Source organism: Silurus meridionalis, chromosome 18 (assembly GCF_014805685.1).
Source record: "Silurus meridionalis isolate SWU-2019-XX chromosome 18, ASM1480568v1, whole genome shotgun sequence".
Taxonomy (NCBI): domain Eukaryota; kingdom Metazoa; phylum Chordata; class Actinopteri; order Siluriformes; family Siluridae; genus Silurus; species Silurus meridionalis.
Genome location: NC_060901.1, coordinates 4,059,999 through 4,078,512, shown reverse-complemented (window position 1 = coordinate 4,078,512; position 18,514 = coordinate 4,059,999). Strand labels below are relative to the sequence as shown.

The window sequence follows — 18,514 nt, the reverse complement described above, 5'->3', positions numbered from 1 at the left end:
ATGGGAAAATTGGAGTCTAAGTGTACTGTCTAAGACTCCCACACATGTACTTCTGTCTGTTCAGATACTGTTAAAGAATTATTCATCACGGTGCACGGAAAATACTAATAATTACAGCAATTACATCAATGCTGAGCGAAAATGGCAGCGCACATCAGCGCAGTTGTCGAAAGAGCAAAGTGGCAGCAGGAAAACAGGAGCCCTGGCTGAACTAAGATAAACACATGGCAACCCGCGAAGTCGGCCAATTTAACCCCGCTCACGTCTTCTCTTACTCACGTGGCTCGTTAATTGGTGCGACTGGATGGGACGATGTGGCCCAGGCTCCAGGGAAACCTCATTTGCATCCCAAGCACTGGCGATACAGAGGAGGGGAGAATGAAAGAAATTGCAAGAGACCCCAGAACAGAGCCGGTGCTTTTAATGCTCTTTTTGTTTCTCATTATCTCGCCTGCAGCTGTTGACTGGTGTTTTGTAATTGAGTGAATAATCATTAGCTACACCGGCATTTCCCTGCCATCTTTATTCTTTTACGCAGTCCCCATCCCTTCTCCGAGGATGTTTTTTCGTCAATGGGAATTTACGAGATTTTGGAGCCTTGATTAAATCTCTTCGGATGAGGACGCTCTCCACAATCCACAGCTGTTCTCCTGAAGAAACAGGTTTTGACAGCATTCATTTAGCTAGACGAGATTGAGAAAGGACAAACAGAGTCTCTCTCTCGCTTTCTCTCTTTTTTTTCCCGCTTTTTCTTGTGCCCTCGGCCTGTTTTTTTGTTTGTTGCCATGGTTGGTTAACTTCGGAATAATTGAAAAGGTTCACATCTGGGCAGCTGTCATGAGTCGGGCGATTTTTCATCCTGTGAAAGTGTCACAGTGTGACGCTAATAAAGACGCGGGAAACGACACTGGAAATTCCCCTATCAGGCAAAGACGTGTTAATATTGCATATGTAAGCTAGGAATCCCCTTCCCTGATATTGTTTTTAACATAATTTTTTAGTTTTTAACAATTTATATTTATATAATTATAAGTAGATGTTCTATACTTTCATTATTTAGAAAGTGACAATTTCTCAAAGCCAAAATACAGTTTCTCGGGCGCGTTGTCTCAGCACCGCTGCTGCTAGGTGAATATGACGTATATGAATATGACGTACCGCTACACTACCCGATCGAGGCGTGTCCTGAGAGTCATGTAGAATACAGATTAACATGGCAGAGGTAGAGCTGTAACTTCCTGTAGACAGAACAGTAAAAAAGAACATCAGGGTTTATTTCATCTTGTTACTCATTATCTTTTTACAAAAATGGGGTGTCATATCGCATCGCATCAGTAGTTCATATGCATCTCTTTATCCTATTGTATCGTTGGCTCTGTATCGAGATGCAAATCGCATCATCCTCGGTTATGGAGATGCACATCCCTAGAGCAAACTATACCAAATTTCTGCTCTTTTCCCAGAAACAGCAAATTTAACTCCTCCAACCAAACTTGCATATGTCCTCAGAAACCTGTCCTCATAATGTCATTGTTTGAGATCCTAAAAGAAAACTGTAGCTTTTTAAGTATCTCAAGCTCTTCCCTACTGGCATTGCTTGCATGTCATAATCATAGTGTATAATTATCTTAACGTTGATACCCGAAGATGTTTTAAAGCCAATTTTTGGATGTTGACATAATGACTGATCCTCTAAAGGCGTGGATTCATTCTGCATTCATCTAGCATCACTAAATCCAGAGATTGTACCTTATGCACCTTCATAAGAGATTTTCAGAAAGAACCTGTCGCACAGGGTGACCTGTAGAGTGGCTTTATGGTGATCTGCAAGGATAATGACATCGTTTTAGGCATCGTGGAGGAAAACCAGACACCATCAAACACAAAGCTTACCAACAGTCTAGGGCCTGGGGACCTCAGTTTTCCTAGTTTAAGCCCACCTACACATGGGGGTATAAGGAGAATAAGAAGAGAATGTCATATATTAACTAGCTCCCTCATCCTTTTACAATTCCTTTTCTATTCAGCGTCATGGTAACCATATGTGTCCTGTGTGACTCATTAAGGAGACACACTCTCCAGGGTGCGGTAGGAGGTCGGCACACATATATATACACACACACACACACACACACACACACACTCACACATGCACACACTCCAGAGATACCAGCCATCAAGGTAGCATTTAGGATGACTAATTAGGACAGATTCTTTGTCAACCACAGGTTCCGGTGATTGATGAACGATTCAGTCTGTGTTGAAGAGACTGAGACAGAAGGATAGAGCGAGAGAAAGGTAAAGTGGAAGATAGAAGGTAAAAGCGAATCAGATGCTGAGATAAAGAGGCAAAACAAGAGTAGGTGACAAAAAGAGGTGTGCGCTCTTCCATCGAGAGGGGAGACGTCGGCGTCCGGCTCATTGAATAAAACATGAGGTTCTTCATTAGTGCTGACAAAAGGACAGCGAAAAATCCTTTGTGCCTTGCATTCATCAACTGGTACAGGTTCCTCCGTCTTTCTACCTTCCTAATCTTGCTTTTTTTATAGAACTTTGAAAGACTTTTAAATGGACTTGTAGGTTTCTTATTCAAAGCATAGCAGGTAATAACTTCATGCTGTGCAGGTGAACTTCAACCCCCAGGTTTGCTGCTTTGTGATGAGGTATAATTATGCAGTGAGACAACTTGAATATACTGTTCACATTTACACCTGTGACTCTTATTTTCATTTAAAGAGGTCTTGGAGATAGGGAAGAACAATATTGTTGATCTAAGACACAATAGACAACTGCTTTCATACAGATTTTAGGCCGAAATATCTGACACAGTAATCGCACATGCATGTGATTTCAGATTAAATAAAGGTAAAATATAAGGATTAAACCATGTTTTCAAGTTACAAGTCTCACATAAATCCTAGTCGAATTCAGAATTTCATGTTGACACCAGACCCCAAAGCTTTAGATTTTAGAGTTCTGGGATTTAATCTTTTTTGTAGAATCCAAGTCAAGTTTATGATGCATATTTGACTTGAATTGACATGGATTGACATAACTTGGCATGGATTCTAAAAAGTAAAGGTTGAGGCCCAGAAATCTGGAATCTAAATCTTTGAAGTCCTGGGCCCTATTCCATGGAGTACAGAATTGGTCAATCCCAGAGTTCCAGACCATAGACCTAGTTAAGCACCAAGGTCCCAAGGTACACATTTTTATGTATTATTAAATCCATGTCAAGTTTAGAGTCTTAAGATGCAGAGTCGGGTTGTAGAGATGCAGAGTCTGAGTTACGGCTAATCCATGCAGTACATGGTCTAGAGTCATGTCTACAGTCTCTTTCAAATTTAGCTTCAAGACAAACTGTCTACTATAAGTCCTGTATAAGTCCAGAGTTCCAAAATATAATGTCAAATTTAAAGTTCCAAGCTGAACAATCCATAGAATTAAATCTATAGTCTGTTTATTGTACATTGAATCTCATGTATCCAACTCATCTTGACTCAAGAGTCTGTTAAACTCAGATTCCCAGAAGTCCAAATCCATGTTCCCAAGCTATGAATCTAAGTTGTCAATCAGTCAATCATTTCCAGTAGAATCAGTCACTCCCAGTGTTCCAGACCATAGACACAGTTAAGCCCCAAAGTCCCAAGGTATAAAGTTACATGTATTATAGAATCCAAGTCAAGTTTAAGTAAGATGTAGAGTCGAGTTGTAGTGTCTGAATTAAGTCCTGGGCCCTAATCCATAGAGTACAAGTAATGTCAACAATCCCAGCTTGTAAAGACTTATTCAACTCTAGCTTCCCAAGGTTTGAAGTCTGAATCAAATGGTCTACTATAAGCCCATATAATGTCTGTCAGGATTCGCAGGTTGTAGGTCTTGAAGCTGTACCAATCTCTAGACTGCTGTAGAATCAGGTTTGAGCACAGAGATTTAATAGTGTCTGAGTCAAACCCAGAGTCCCAAGCTGTACAATCTACAGTATAGAGTCAAATTTATAGTCTGTTTAATTTTTATTTAATCTAGTATTTTAAGATCATCCTTGATTCAGTCAAGAGTCTGAGTCAAGATTAATATATGTAAAGACCGAATCGAAGTTCCTAAGCTATTGAATCTAAGTCTAGGATCAGTCAATCACTTCATATAGAATCAGTCAATCACTTCCTGTAGAATCAGTCAATTCCAGAGATCCAGACCATGGACATAGTTAAGCACCATATTCCCAAGGGATAGAGTTACATTAATACCTACAAATTTATACGCATAAATGCACTAGAATTCCAAGGTATGGAGATATACAAGTGACTGCCGTCAAGTTGAGCCTATGCTATAAAATCTAAGGCAAGTCCAGAGTTCTGATTCCGAGACCAATGTGTTAAATCAAGCCCTGAGCTTTAAAATTAGGTATAAGTATAATCTTGGTCAAAACCAAGTCTGCATAAATGGAGTCGATCCCAGCATCCAAAGTGGTACTTAAGAGTCCCAAGCTGCAGAGTTTGAGACCAACTCAGAGCGTAGAAGTTTCATAGGTTTTGATACAGTTTAAGAGTACAGGGAGCATTAGTGTTCACTTAGATTTTGCGTTTCTTTGCTTTCCAGGTGACCACCAGATTGTGCAACTCTACCTCAAGTCCAAAGAAACAGGTCTAGCTTTTGCCAACACCAGCTTTGTCTTCTACAACTGCAGTGTCCATAAATCGTAAGTACCTTTTTATTAGGTTATTTGACCAGCTTTGGATTAGTGTGGTCCAAATCCTCTTTGCTCACAGCCTCTTTTTTCACCCTTAGATGTCTGTCTTGTGTCGGAAGCCCATACCAATGTCACTGGTGCAAGTACCGTCACATCTGCACCCATGACCCACGCAGCTGCTCTTTCCAAGAAGGACGAGTCAAGCAGCCCGAGGTGAGCCATGATTATTATTTAGCCATTATTTAGCCCATTTTGAGTGCTTAGTGATGTTTAAACTTGAGAAAAGCTGATAACACATGGGTGCACCATAGGCACCAAAAATTCTCAGTGTATCATTGTATCATTGTTAAAATCACAAATTTCCCAAAGTCTTTGTGGATTGTTTCTGGATCCACTTACTTCTGATAAGCTCGTAAATTTATTTGTAACTTTAAATTGGTGTCTCAACCAGAAAGATTTTCCATCTTGGTGCTCCTGGCTCTAGGAGCAGGAACTCCATGAATTTGAGTTGATACAGTCTCTCGGACTTGTTTGCCTACTTGTCCAGATTACACGTCCTATTCCCTTTTGTTCTTGTTCCAAGCGTAGGAGCAGGCGTAATGCTATGTAAAGCCTCAGTCTACCCCCTGGGGTTGCACGTTTCAGTCAGATGCACATGTTTGGTTTTAACACTTAGCATTTATTAGCATCTTTCGTTAATGGTTGTTTGCATTTGCTTTCGTAATTATTGAGCTGCCCACGCCGTCAATATTGACCGAGCTAATATTTGGCTTTTTTTTGTGTGTGTGTTTCGAACAACTGGCTTACAAATTCAGGGATTGGACATTATTGCATATTAATGACGTTTTCTCCACATAGTTTTGTTTGACTGCTGTTTTAGGCTTGGTGTTTCGACTAGCTAATGAGTTTTACTTCGGATTTCATTAATCTGCGATACTGCCGAGGTCGCAGAGGGTGTTGGAATTCTCGTTGCGGTGTTCCAATTAATGAGTTGGGATGTTTACCTTAGAAAGTTGACGAGTCAACTTTGCTTATAGGAACAAGCTGGCTTTTTGCGCTGACCTTCTGAGGACGAAGTTCTGCGCTATATTCCACGATTGGGGAATAATCCGTTTGTGCTTTCAGAATGGCTGATGAAGTCAGGAACCTTTTTGCCTCGACACGCTCACACGTACACTTCCAAAGCCTGTTTGTTTTCAATGCTAAGGCACGTACATGCTGATGGGGGGCTAAGCTGGATGTACGAGAGCTCCCCAGTCTTCAAACACTTTGCATTTAAATATCCGATAAAAAAGATCACCTCGTCGTCAAAGTCCTCACACGCCGTAAAATACGTCTTCCCATTTAACAGAATTGAAAGGGCTCGGAAGATACGGTAGAAAAGTTTGAGATAATGAACTGAATTAGAACTTTCCTTTACTGGATTCATTTCCACCCATTTCTCTTAATCTGCTCCTGCCAGTCTGCCTTTCGTTCTACTCTGTTAGCTCTCAGGATTAGTGCGAATGTTGAGAGTTCGACACACTGTTTTTGTTCGAACCTGAAGTGCTTTAGCGTTGCTTCCCATATTCGTCACGTTAAAGTTGAGTCGGCGTTGGAGTTGGCACTTGTCGTCGTCCTCGGCTAGCCTCTGGCAGAACATGCCATGACTAAATAACACATCTGTTTTGGCCAGACACCCAGACTTTTTTTTTTTGCAGGGAACAAGCTGCGCCACCCCTGCTACTCCTCTTCCATACCAATAGACCCTTTATCGGTTAGAAATGTTGATTGTTTTTTTGTGGGCGGAGCTTAGGCGGATGCAGAAAGATGCCCCTGATGCGTCACTAATGCTAGCTATTAGGTTTTGCTAGTTTGTTTAAAAAAAATTTTTGGTCAAAATCCAATTTTTTTTCATCCCTTACTGTCATGGACCGCGAATGTTATTTCAAAAAGTTAACTTTAACGGACAGAAGCGTACACAGAATTGGCACTACAGACTATGTACATTAATACACATGAATACACACATGAAAAATTAAAATGACCACTTGCCTAATATTGTGTTGGTCCCCTTTTGCTGCCAAAACAGTCGTGACCCATCGAGCATTAACATCAATAATTTCTTCAGCAGTTTAAGCTACAGTAACTTGTCTGTTGGATCAGACCACACGGACCAGCCTTCGCTTCCCACGTGCATCAGTGAGCCTCGGCTGCCCATGAACCTGTCCCTGGTTCACCACTGTTCCTTCCTTGGAGCACTTTTGATAGATACTGACCACTGCAGACCAGGAACATCCCACAAGAGCTGCAGTTTTGGAGACGCTCTGACCCAGTCATTTAGCCATCACAATTTGTTAAACTCTCTCAAATCCTTACGCTCACCCATTTTTTCTGCTTCTAACACATCAACTTTGAGGACTTGCCACCTAATATATCCCACCCACTAACAGATGCCATGATGAAGAGATAATCAGTGTTATTCACTTCCCTGGTCATAATGTTATGCCTGATCTATCTACAGAAAAAACAAAGAAGAGAAGTAGGTGTTGAGGAAAAGTGAGGAAAAGAAGAACAGGGACGACGAATCAATCTTTCAGTTCTGCCTCAAGTCTTCTTCTGTCTACTCGCAGGCCTTATTGACGGGAGGTCTGTGTGTGATGGAGGTTGTGAAAGTATGATTTCTGTAAGACATAACTGCCTTAATTTCTATTTTGGTCTGCTTGGCAATGCAGCAGCTAGTGGAAAGGATTGAGGATGGAGTTACTCTATGTTTGGAGTATGGGAAGAAGAATGGGTCAGATATAGAAAGCAAAAAAGAAAAACAGAGGATGGATGAGGTGATTGCAGCATTGGGGAGAATAAAATGTAAAAGCACAGTGAGGGAGGGAGGGAAAGAGGGAGGGAGGAAAAGAGGGCAGGCAGGATGGATGATTTAAAAGGATCAGAAGCTTGCAAAGCACGACTGGTAGTCACCGAGACAAAATGAGTCATTCCTGTACTGCCTGCATCAGACACAGCCATCTTTTGCACGCGTACACACACCGATCACGCTCTAATTATGGATCTGCCCATCTGTGCCAGATCCAGTCAGTGTGCCAAGGCTTTTTCTCGCCCTCGCTCTCTCTCTCTCTCTCTCGTTCTCTCTCTCTCTTCTTTCTGCCTCCTTCTCACACCTCACGCTGTCATTCTTTATCGGATCGAATCGATTTCCCCCCGTCGTCCGCGCTCCTCTCTGCAGCGAACACGTGCGAAGATTACTGTCTGAATCGTTCCACCTTTCCTCCTGTTCACAAGCAAACGAAGATGCACCTCCTCGATCGGCAAAGACCTTACAGTGCAAACATACACAATCCCCCCAGCTGTCCTTTCTCTTAGAAATGTCATTATTAAAATCATAGTTTTATCCTTTTTTTTAAAACGTGTATCATCTTTTTCTCGTTTATGAGCAGCCTTGAGCATGTGTCAGACTTTCAATATATCATTGTCAGACACTGTCAAGACATGGAGCTCCTCGATGTGCATTGCGATATTAGCTTTGATTTATTTATTCATTGGGATGCCAGGAAGGTTCTGGGATGTCTTTCGCTCCAGGGTGGTGAAAATCAATTCTGGCTGGACTGAACAGATTCGCCGCTTAGCTTAGTGTCTCCGAGGAGTGGATGTGACAAGGAAAACATTTCCACATGGACTGTATCAGGCTCTGGTCCGATTCTGGATAGAGACAGGGATAATTCTTCATGGTTTGTCAAGACAAGACACTTTTCTTGTCATTCCAAAAATACATACATTGATCAGGCATAACATTGTGACATTATAACATTATGAGCAGTGAAGTAAAGAACAATGATTGTCTCTTCATCGTGGCACCTGTTAGTGAGTGGATAGGAGAGTGGATAGTGGATAATGAGTGGAAGCAACAAATGAAGTTGACGTGTTAGAAGCAGGAAAAAATTGATTTTAACGCGTTTGACAAATTGTGATGTCTAGACGACTGGGTCAGAGCGTCTCCAAATCTGCAGCTCTTGTAGGATGTTCCTGGTTTGCAGTGTTCAGAGTCTATCAAAAGTGCTCCAATAAAGGAACAGTGGTGAACCAAGGCTCAGTGATGCACGTGGGGAGCGAAGGCTGGTCTGTGTGGTCTGATCCAACAGACGAGCTCCTGTAGCTCAAACTGCTGAAAAAGTTCATGCTGTTAATGTTCAATGGGTCTGGACTGTTTTGGCAGCAAAAGGGGGAGCAACACAATATTAGGCAGAGGGTTATGATGTTATTCCTGATCTGTGTATAGCAGTACACATTGAAATTAGACAATGTTTTTCCAAGACCCTGGTGCTACATCCAGCAACATACAGCTACACAACATAACAAAACAGAGCTTTTAAGGACTAAAAGTAAGTTGTCCTAACCTCATAAAGTGCATAGTGTTAAACCTAGTGCAAAATATGCTTGCATGTACAGTATCTGGGGACTCAACTCCGGTCTTGTTGGTTCTTGTAAGATCCTTTTTGATTAAAGCCATTTCCCTGAAGCAACACATCTTTGTTTTTTGGGGGGTTTTTTTTAGGTTTTTAATGTCAAACCTGTTCCTGAGCAGTAGCCTTGAAATGGGATTTCCATACTGTGATTAAAAAAAAGCTAAAAGAAATGGATATTCTATAGTAAGTCTCTTGCTTTAAGGGAATCTATAAAATCTGTGGTCATTAGTTTGTTCACCGACAGCTGATTAATGGCCGTTGCTATATTTTATTTTCCTTCGATGAAATTCTTACAGTCAGAAGATTTCAGACTCTTTTCTGCACTGTGACTTCTTCTACGACGGGCGTTAAACCAAGAAGCAGTATCAGCGCTGCAATATGGTGACGCAATTAGTGCAACAACAGTGAACCACCTTCAGGTTGAAACCTAGAGTTCGGTTTTTAGAATTGGAAGCCCATGACGTCCTCTTTTGTCCTGCTGTGACTTGCTCCAAAATTCATGCTATTCATCGTTTTTGTTTGCTGCTATCCATCTTTAGCGAAAGAACTTGTAACGGATTGATAACTTAAAACTCTTTCTTGTGTGTGTCAGTTTTTGTCTGTCCTACAGTCTGACATTATGACAACTGAGATCCTTCAGTGTGACATGAAACAATCGGACGAGCAACAATCGGAAAGGACTAATAAAAATCACACAGTGTGCCCCCGTGTAACTTCCTGAACTTCCATCAGTGCTTGGAACCTCAAATGCATTTTCTTTGCATGAACCTCTAATTGCATTTTATTTCTTTTTTGTTTAAAGTAGGTTTTTTAATAATGCAGTTCATTATGAAAAAAGAAAAAGTATATATTTTCAGCTCTTTTCTATTTCTGCGACAGTTCCACAAGGGTTCTTCGAATGGTTAATGGTCTAAAATTAGAGTCTTCCACGCTTCCCCCAAATGGGACAGCCTGAAAACCTATTTAGGTTAAAGCATTGAACCCTTTTAACCCATTTTCTCCCAATTTGCTTGTCTGCCAAGCAGCTAGCTCGTTCCTATAAAACAATTGATTACTGTCACTCTGTCTGACAGGGGAGAGAGTAAACATAATTATCTGTCTATGTATCTATGACCATTTCAAATTGTATAACAGGACCTTTCAAAATAGGGCAAACTCTATACTACTAATACCAGTGATCTTGCTGGCGCTAATATGCAAAAATGGTGCAAAACTTGGAGACCATTTTGTGCAGCTGGGGATGGTTTCTGATCAACGGCCTGGAGATCCATTAAATTAGGATTTGGATTTCTACTGTAGTTAATGTCAACAGTCACAGGACTACAGTTTGCATATGATCACTATCACTGCACACCTTAACATTGTTTATCTGTAATAAATGGACATTTGGTACCACCCAGATGAGGATGGGTTCCCTTTTCAGTCTGGTTCTTCTCAAGGTTTCTTTCTTATGCCATCTCGGGGAGTTTTTTCTTGCCACATTCACCACTGGCTTGCTCATCAGGGACAAACTTACACAATAAGAACCATCTTATACATTCTTTATCAATCAACAATGTTCATTGTTGAAAGCGCTATAGAAATAAAATAATAGTACATTTTGCCATGCGGCAGCATACATTTTTTAGGGAGATGGTAGCTTAATGGTTATAGCATTAAACCTTGAGGTCATGAGTTCAAATCCAAGCACCACCAGGCTACTATTACTGGGTCTCTGAGAAAGACACTCAACTGCTCAGTTGGATAAGGGCGTCATTCAAACATCTTAAATGTAAATGATTTAACTTTCACTAGCTAGGATGTGGTTTTATCTGAAAAAACAGAACTTTCCAGGTTTTCCAACAAGCCTGTATGTATCTGTATACTGAATCCTTGGTTGGTGCTCTTGATACCCTGGAAAGAGGGCTAAATACACCACAGTTGGATTGCGCTCATACCCCAATGTCAGATGGAAAAACATACTTTATTCATTACTTTTTTGGTTGTACCACTGATGCACTGATATTTCTTTATTATGTTCTGTCCGTGAGTCCCAAGAGCTTACTGAATATCTCCTGTCACTGGCTTTGAAAGACTTAATAACTGAAATCTCAATATTAAAGTCTTCCAAGTTGGTGTCAATCACTTGGGCGAATAAAGCTGCGAATCTGAAGGATGGTAGACAGGGAGCGGGGGACTTGTTCCCGTAGAGGAGAGGTGAAAACGATATGACAGCAAGGAAACAACAAAAAAAACCATATGTATTATATCAGCATAATGTGGCTGTGAGTTCTAGAATGAAGTCTGATAAGGGATCAGAGAACAGCCTGAGAGATATAGCATTATAACTACATAATGCAAAACGTTAGGAAACATTAATTAACTATGTTTTTGATTGAAGAGTTCCTTTTTCTACGAAGGGGCCAAACATTTGATTGAGGGCCAGGGCTAAAAATAACTGTTGCATTGTACCAAGCATTACATTAAAATTATGTTTTTTCATAATAATTAGTTCAAAATATTACAAAAATAAATGAATATGGGGTCTAGTTCAATGGGGGAACAATTCAAAGGTCAACACGGGCCAACTTTGGTTTGTGAGCCCTAGCCAGACATCAAGGTGCAAAGTCGAGCGCAATTGCGTTTCTCCAGAGGCACAGGTTTAGTGCACAAGTGGCAAGAATGTAAACTATCTGTGATACAGTGATAAGAATGAATAAATAACCAGACATGACCAGTCTGGTTAATGCACAAAACTAAGCGATTTAGTTGTTATAGTCGTAACAGCTTAGTAGGCTTTTCAGCATGGTCAGAGTCAGTGGAGTAACCTGATGGCATGTGGGGGAAAAGCTCTTGCTGGGACTGGTAGTTTTGCACCACATGCTACAGCAGCGTTTTCCAGAGAGTAGAATTTAAAACAGGCTGTGGGCTAAATGGGTAGGATCTTTGACTATCATGTCAACTCTGTACAGACAACATTCATTGTACAGGTCCTGTGTAGACAGCAGTAAAGCTCTGATGAGTTCCTTAGCTCTCCATACTTACTGTAGAGTCTTCTGGTCAGAGGCAGTGCAGTTACCATATTGACGAGGTTAATCTAACAACAATTACGTATTTTAGTGCTCAGAATTAAGGCTGAATCAAGAAGCGATCTCGTCTTGCCATCATGGAAAACGTTGAGTTTATTCCCATGTGTAGTTTTAATTCTGCTCGTGGGCGCTGAATCGGACGAGGGGTGAGGGGTGAAGAATGGCGCGTTTTCGTGCGCGTCTGTGTGCGAGCGCAAGCATTTTAGAACAACAATTATTTGAGTGGGTGAGTGTGTTTGTCTGTTTCTGCATTTTTTAATGTCAGTTTATGAATTTTAATGCGAGCCGTTGTGTGTTCAGGGAAGAAGAACGTGGATGTGTGTGTACTGTATATGGGTGGGGTGGGTTGGGGGGGTGTACATAATTGCGATAATGTTAAAGCGGTAGAAATCCCTGGGGCTTGCACAATTGATTGAGTATGCAGATTGTAACTGAATAAAAGACGGTTGTTTAAACAAAAAGAGGAACAGTAAGACAAATTGCAGCATTTTCAGGGGCCAAGCACCCAGATTTGATTAGCTGCATATTCACAGTGACGTTACAGCTGTTGCCTAAGCGATCAGACGAAAGCATAACTTTGGGCAAAGAGATGTGAAGTTTTACTCATGATGTGTATGATTTGATGATGGACAGTGATGGAAGTCTCAGAATGTGGAAAAGTGGAAAGGTCCAGATCAGCCAATGGGAAGAGTCGTCAAGAAGATGTGAGCCAAAGACTGGATAATGTTGCAACAAAGCTCAGCAATTAAAGATTGACTTTCACACAATCCATTTTTTTTCTGGGTGTTTTCTGGGAGGCACAAATAAGGAAGTGGTTGTGTATAATTGAAATAACAAAGCGCTTAAGTCGGGACTTTTGGATCCAAATAAAGTTTCACACCTCAGCTTTAGCTCCTGCTGAAATCCACACCAATCATAAGCCTCTTATCAGTGTAAGCCAAGAGCGGCGGGACGCGACAATGCCCTATATTCAGAAAGCGATGAAGTGACATCTATGATACACTTCTGAACTGTCAGAAGCATCTCACGCACCTTTCGTAATTGCGGACGCGATTGCCGTCATTAACAGCTAACGGAAAGCGAAAAAAAAGTACCTGTCAGAAACCGAGGGAAAGATCGCAGTGTTTATGCCGTCACACTAATTCTGCTCTGAGCATCCTCGAGATAAAGAACCCGGGAATCCTGACAGCTACAGATAAATACCTGGAAAAGCTTGCAGACATAATAGTTGGTGATGGGCTCGGAGAATAGATGGGGTTGGCATAAATAATAGCACCTGTGCCGCATGGGAAGAGTCCAGCAGAGATCCTTGGAGAGGATTAGATGCTAGCGTTCGCCAAGTTCTAACGTGAGGTACACGTCTGGCATTCTCAAAAAAAAAAAAAAACAGCCGGCTGAGGGTGCAGCCAAAATTCCTGATTAATTAGACACTAAAACCATTAACCCTCATGTAATCCCATGTGGAGAAACCGTCTCTGGGCGTTTACACACTACACAGAACCCATGCTGAGTTAGAAAAGAATAATCACAGTTGCAACCTATAGACCTGAACGTTAGAAGGATTTACACCAGAGGTCCACAACCACCAGGTCATGACATGGTACTTGTCCCTGGTACTGGCGTCACAAGAATGTTCTGGAGAAAGTTAAGGATTTATGGGTTGTGTTCTAGAAAAAGGAGCTTAAAGGCAAAAACCAGATTGATGTGAGGCCGAAGAAAATCTTAAGACGTCTTCATGGAAGAACGTGCCAAAAACCAGTGCTATGATGAATGCAATTAGGTCATAATTATAAAAATAAATAAATAAATAAATAAGTAGTTTCTGTAAAAGTTTTCTGGGGCTCACACAATAGTCGATGTGGAAAGTTTATTTAATTAAAGTGAGCATACCCTAAGTGTAGCTTTTAGAAGCAGGATTTACCCAGAAGGCACTACATGGTCTGATGTAATCACTTTTAAAACCATCAATAATGTATAAAAACCCCGACGTCATTCGATTTGCTACGTTCACGTCGGGGTTTTATGTAGTCCAATACGATTAGTTCAGCTGACATAACGTCGTTACGAGCTGCCTTTTAGTAAAGGCAGCCGAGAGGAGACTTGATATCCTATAGTTAGGATTAAATAGTTCTTGCTGCCAGGGCTTTTTAGAAACAATGCTTCCTGTAGTATCGCACTTCCTGAGCTTAAAGATGCCACTTGTGTGATGTGCTTGAGGTAAAAGAGATCAAGAACATTTTAGAGATGCAGGACATGTGTTATGGAGAATTTTAATAAAACCATTGAAGCATGATTCAGTAGAATTCAGTAGGGAGTAAAGTGTAATGCAAATACATGAAAAATACATACATACATACACACAACTATCTATCTATCTATCTATCTATCTATCTATCTATCTATCTATCTGTCTGTCTGTCTGTCTGTCTGTCTGTCTGTCTGTCTGTCTGTCTGTCTGTCTGTCTGTCTGACTATATTTGTGTGTATGTATGTATTTATGTGTCTATCTATCTATCAATCTGTCAGTCTGCCTGTCTGTCTGTCTAAACAAATACATTAAAAATAACTAATAAATAAATAAAGTGTGCCATTAAACAAGGCAAAGAAAATAAGTTCTTACTATAGCAACAACAACGGCATAAACTTGTAAATTTATGAACATCTTCTGGCCAATCAGAATCAAGAATGTTCTGATCCTCTCTGATTCGAGATTGATGCTAATTGGCTGGTCAGTCATGTGAGAGAGAGAGAGAGAGAGAGAAAGAGAGAGAGAGAGTGCATGTGTGTGTGTGTGTGTGTGTGTGTGTGTGTGTGTGTGTGTGTGTGTGTGTGATATAAGATATGTGATAAAAATAAAAAATAAAAAGCCGACAAGATGTGAATGAAATCTAAAACTCGGAATCTCAGAGCGCGTGTCACAATGAAAGATGATGAGACTGATTTTGTACTTGGGTGACTCACCATGTTTATCCCGCTCATTATGGATTTCTGTGACTCTGAGTGTGTGTGTGTGTGTGTGTGTGTGTGTGTGTGTGTGTGTGTGTGTGTGTGTGTGTGTGTGTGTGTGTGTGTGTGTGTGAGGTTATCAGCAAGCTTCCTGTTTTGTGCTCAATTGAAGAAGTCTGCAATGCTACTTCACAAGAACTTTCTTAAAGCTACCTTTCTCATTAGAGGCGTTTAAGATAAAACTTCCATTTTCGGTACGCTGACAGAAATGGCCAAGCTGAACACGTAAACAGCCGTCCTTATACTCATCCTTTCCTGCTCCGTCTTTTACCTGATCTATAATTGCTTTTTTAATGCCATTGTTAGACTTTTTTTTTCAATATGCAATCCAGTCTGCCTTTTTAATAAAACCTAATAAAACAAGGAAGGGAAAGACCACGCACACTTTTTCTGTAGAGTTACACTGTATTAATACTTGTTTCATGAAAAAGCTGAGGTAAAAATTTCACAAAACAACTTCACACCTGACTTGAAGTAGTTTTATATACACTATATAAGGTTTGTGGACACTCGAGCATAAGATTGGTGTGCTTGTTCCACATTTTACATTTCTTTTTCCACATTTAAATCTCATTTGCTCTTATAATTAACCTCTACTCTTTGGATTTGGAGTGCGCTTACTGAGGTGAGGTGAGGTGAGGTGAGGTGAGGTGAGGTGAGGTGAGGAGGACCAGAGGTGCAACCAGAATTCACATTCACCATATTCAATAGGATGCTATAGCAGAAGATCTTCCACATTTTTCAACCCATGTAAAAGCAGATCTTTATGGAACTGGCTTTGTGAATGGGGGCATTGTCATGCTGGAACAGGTTTATAGTTCAAGTGAAGGAAAAAATTCAATGCTACCACATCCTACAATTGTGTACCCTCAAGTTTGTGGTAACAGTTTGGGGAAGAACCACATATATGCCTGGAAAATTCAGGTGTCATGATACTTTTTACCATATAGTGTAGAAGAAAAAATACTAAGCAGTTTTTTTTTTGCAAGGTTAAAGCATCAGCATATCTGTTTAGACCTTTCTGGAAGTTTCTAATCCAGTTTCTAGTTTGCATTATAGCAAATCAAAACCAATACAGTCAACTATTTTTTGCCACCCAAAAAAAACACTGGATTAGAGGTGTGCGATATATATTGTTTCAGATACTATTGCGATTCTTGTTTTGACGATATGCAACATCATACTATCGAGTATGTCACTTATTTTTTTAAATAACCAATCAAAACTGGGGTGCATGCAATATAAAGTTACAAACAAACAGTATCCTATTGACATTGTAAAAGGGAGTTTGTACAATATGAGACATTTACGTGCACATTTTTGAATTATGCAAAATATCGTCTGATTATCGCTTTCGGAAAATTCTCGGAAAATATCGAGATTGTTTTTTTAATATCACACAACTGCACTGAATGCCTAAATCCTAAATCCTAAATCTAAATTTGTTAGAATCAGAGTCTTCTGAATAAACATAATAAACCTGAGCATGTGCAGTAGAGACATGTGGGATCGATACACTTTAATGTATATAATGCGGATCCAGTACAACACCAATCCTTGTCTTCCTCCTACAGGAATGCCCCCAGCTGCTTCCCGCGGACCGGATCTTGGTGCCGGTCAACGTTGTGAAGCCCATTACCCTGCGTGCCAAGAACTTGCCCCAGCCTCAGTCGGGACAGCGTGGCTACGAGTGCGTGCTCATTATCCAGGGAGTGGAGCAGAGAGTCCCTGCCCTCCGCTTTAACAGCTCCAGCGTACAGTGCCAGAACACTTCGGTGAGTCTATGAGCTCCTGTCATGAATCAGGCTATGGAAGAGCTACATAACACATTCGTAAGCACGCCATAATTAGTTATTAATATGGATGGCTTATGTTGGAGGTCATGAGGTAGCTCATAGAGCTTTATATAGTATCTGCATTCTACAAACTTAATACACCTGACTGTAAGACTGGTACATTTGTGCTTATAAAGCTAGTAGGGTGTTAGTACAGTCAGGTACTGATGTAAGTTAGGTGGGGTTGAGGTCTGAGCTCTACAGCAGGAGATCTTCCACTCCAACCCATGTAAAACAGATCTTCACGGAGCTGGTTTGTTGCACAGTGGCATTGTCATGCTGGAACATGTTTGGGTCTCCTAGTTCAACTGAAGGGCAAATTTCATTCTACCACCTCCAAAGACATCCTGTAAAATGGTGTGCCTCCAAGTTTGTGGTAACAGTTTGCAGAAGAACTACATAGAGCTGGAAGAGTCGGGTGTCCCAAAACATTTATCTGTACAATATATCTTAACGCACATATGGCACATATAAAGACCCAGCGAAGGCTTACAGGAGTAGTTTTGACATGAAACAGAAATACAAATCTGGTGAGAAGCGTGAGCAATCAGCTGGAGTATCTGTTATGTCTCCAGAAAGACGCAGCTCTGCCTCTGCCATGTTAATCTGTATTCTACGTGACTCTCAGGACACGCCTGTAGTCTCTGTAGTGTTGTTATACGCCATATTCACGTAGCAACAGCGGTGCTGAGAGAACGCTCGAGAAACAGTTTAGTGAGGAAAAAAAATATATATATAAAATATTGGTCACAATTATTGGTCACTTTCTAAATAATAAAAGTATAGCACATCCAGTGATGATTATATATAAATAAATCAGTGCAAACGATGCATTAGCCAACTTGAATCTGATTTTGAAACATTGGTAAATATTCAAATTTGTACATTTAAATAGGGCTGAAATAAGAATATGTTGAATTTAAGTTTTGAAATATTGAAAAACATTTAATTTTAATGAAAAAAAATCTACTTAACTTTTGAACGTTGGAAGTTGTAAAGCTCAGCATATAGTATATGTTTTGATAGTTGAAAAACTAAATCGTCAGCTACATCTAAGGTGTATGAATGAGTTAAGTAAAATGGCAAAGAAAAAAGGCATAAAAAGGGGTTTGTAGGAACTGGAGTACTGATTTCTACATCGATGCACACTTTTTTAAGTCGATGCATCACATCATTAACTTTCATGCTTTGATGAACATATAAAGACTGAAAACTTTGATGAAAGTTTTCATCTGAAGCTGATATCCAAATCTACCGAACAGTGTGAGCAATCAGCTGCATCGAGTAGATGTTGTGGAGGACATGTAACTCTGAGAGCGGCAAGGTTAAGGGTCTACGATGTTCACGTTCGTGTTGCTTTTCTTTGAAGAGTCCATCTCTTTCCTGCTCGCACGTTTCTTTGACTCTGTTTGGCAAAAAGAATAAAAGCTTTTTACATCTGAACACAATTACACAGTG

General features: G+C 40.5%; 1 protein-coding gene across 1 annotated transcript in view; it reads left to right on the top strand.

Annotated features, from left to right (window-relative positions):
• plxna4 (plexin A4) overlaps positions 1-18,514 on the top strand; it is a 317,143-nt gene that overhangs the window by 221,905 nt on the left and 76,724 nt on the right. The window contains 3 exon segments of the mRNA XM_046872953.1: positions 4,600-4,699; positions 4,789-4,903; positions 16,796-16,996. Coding sequence (XP_046728909.1) covers positions 4,600-4,699; positions 4,789-4,903; positions 16,796-16,996 — 416 coding nt within the window.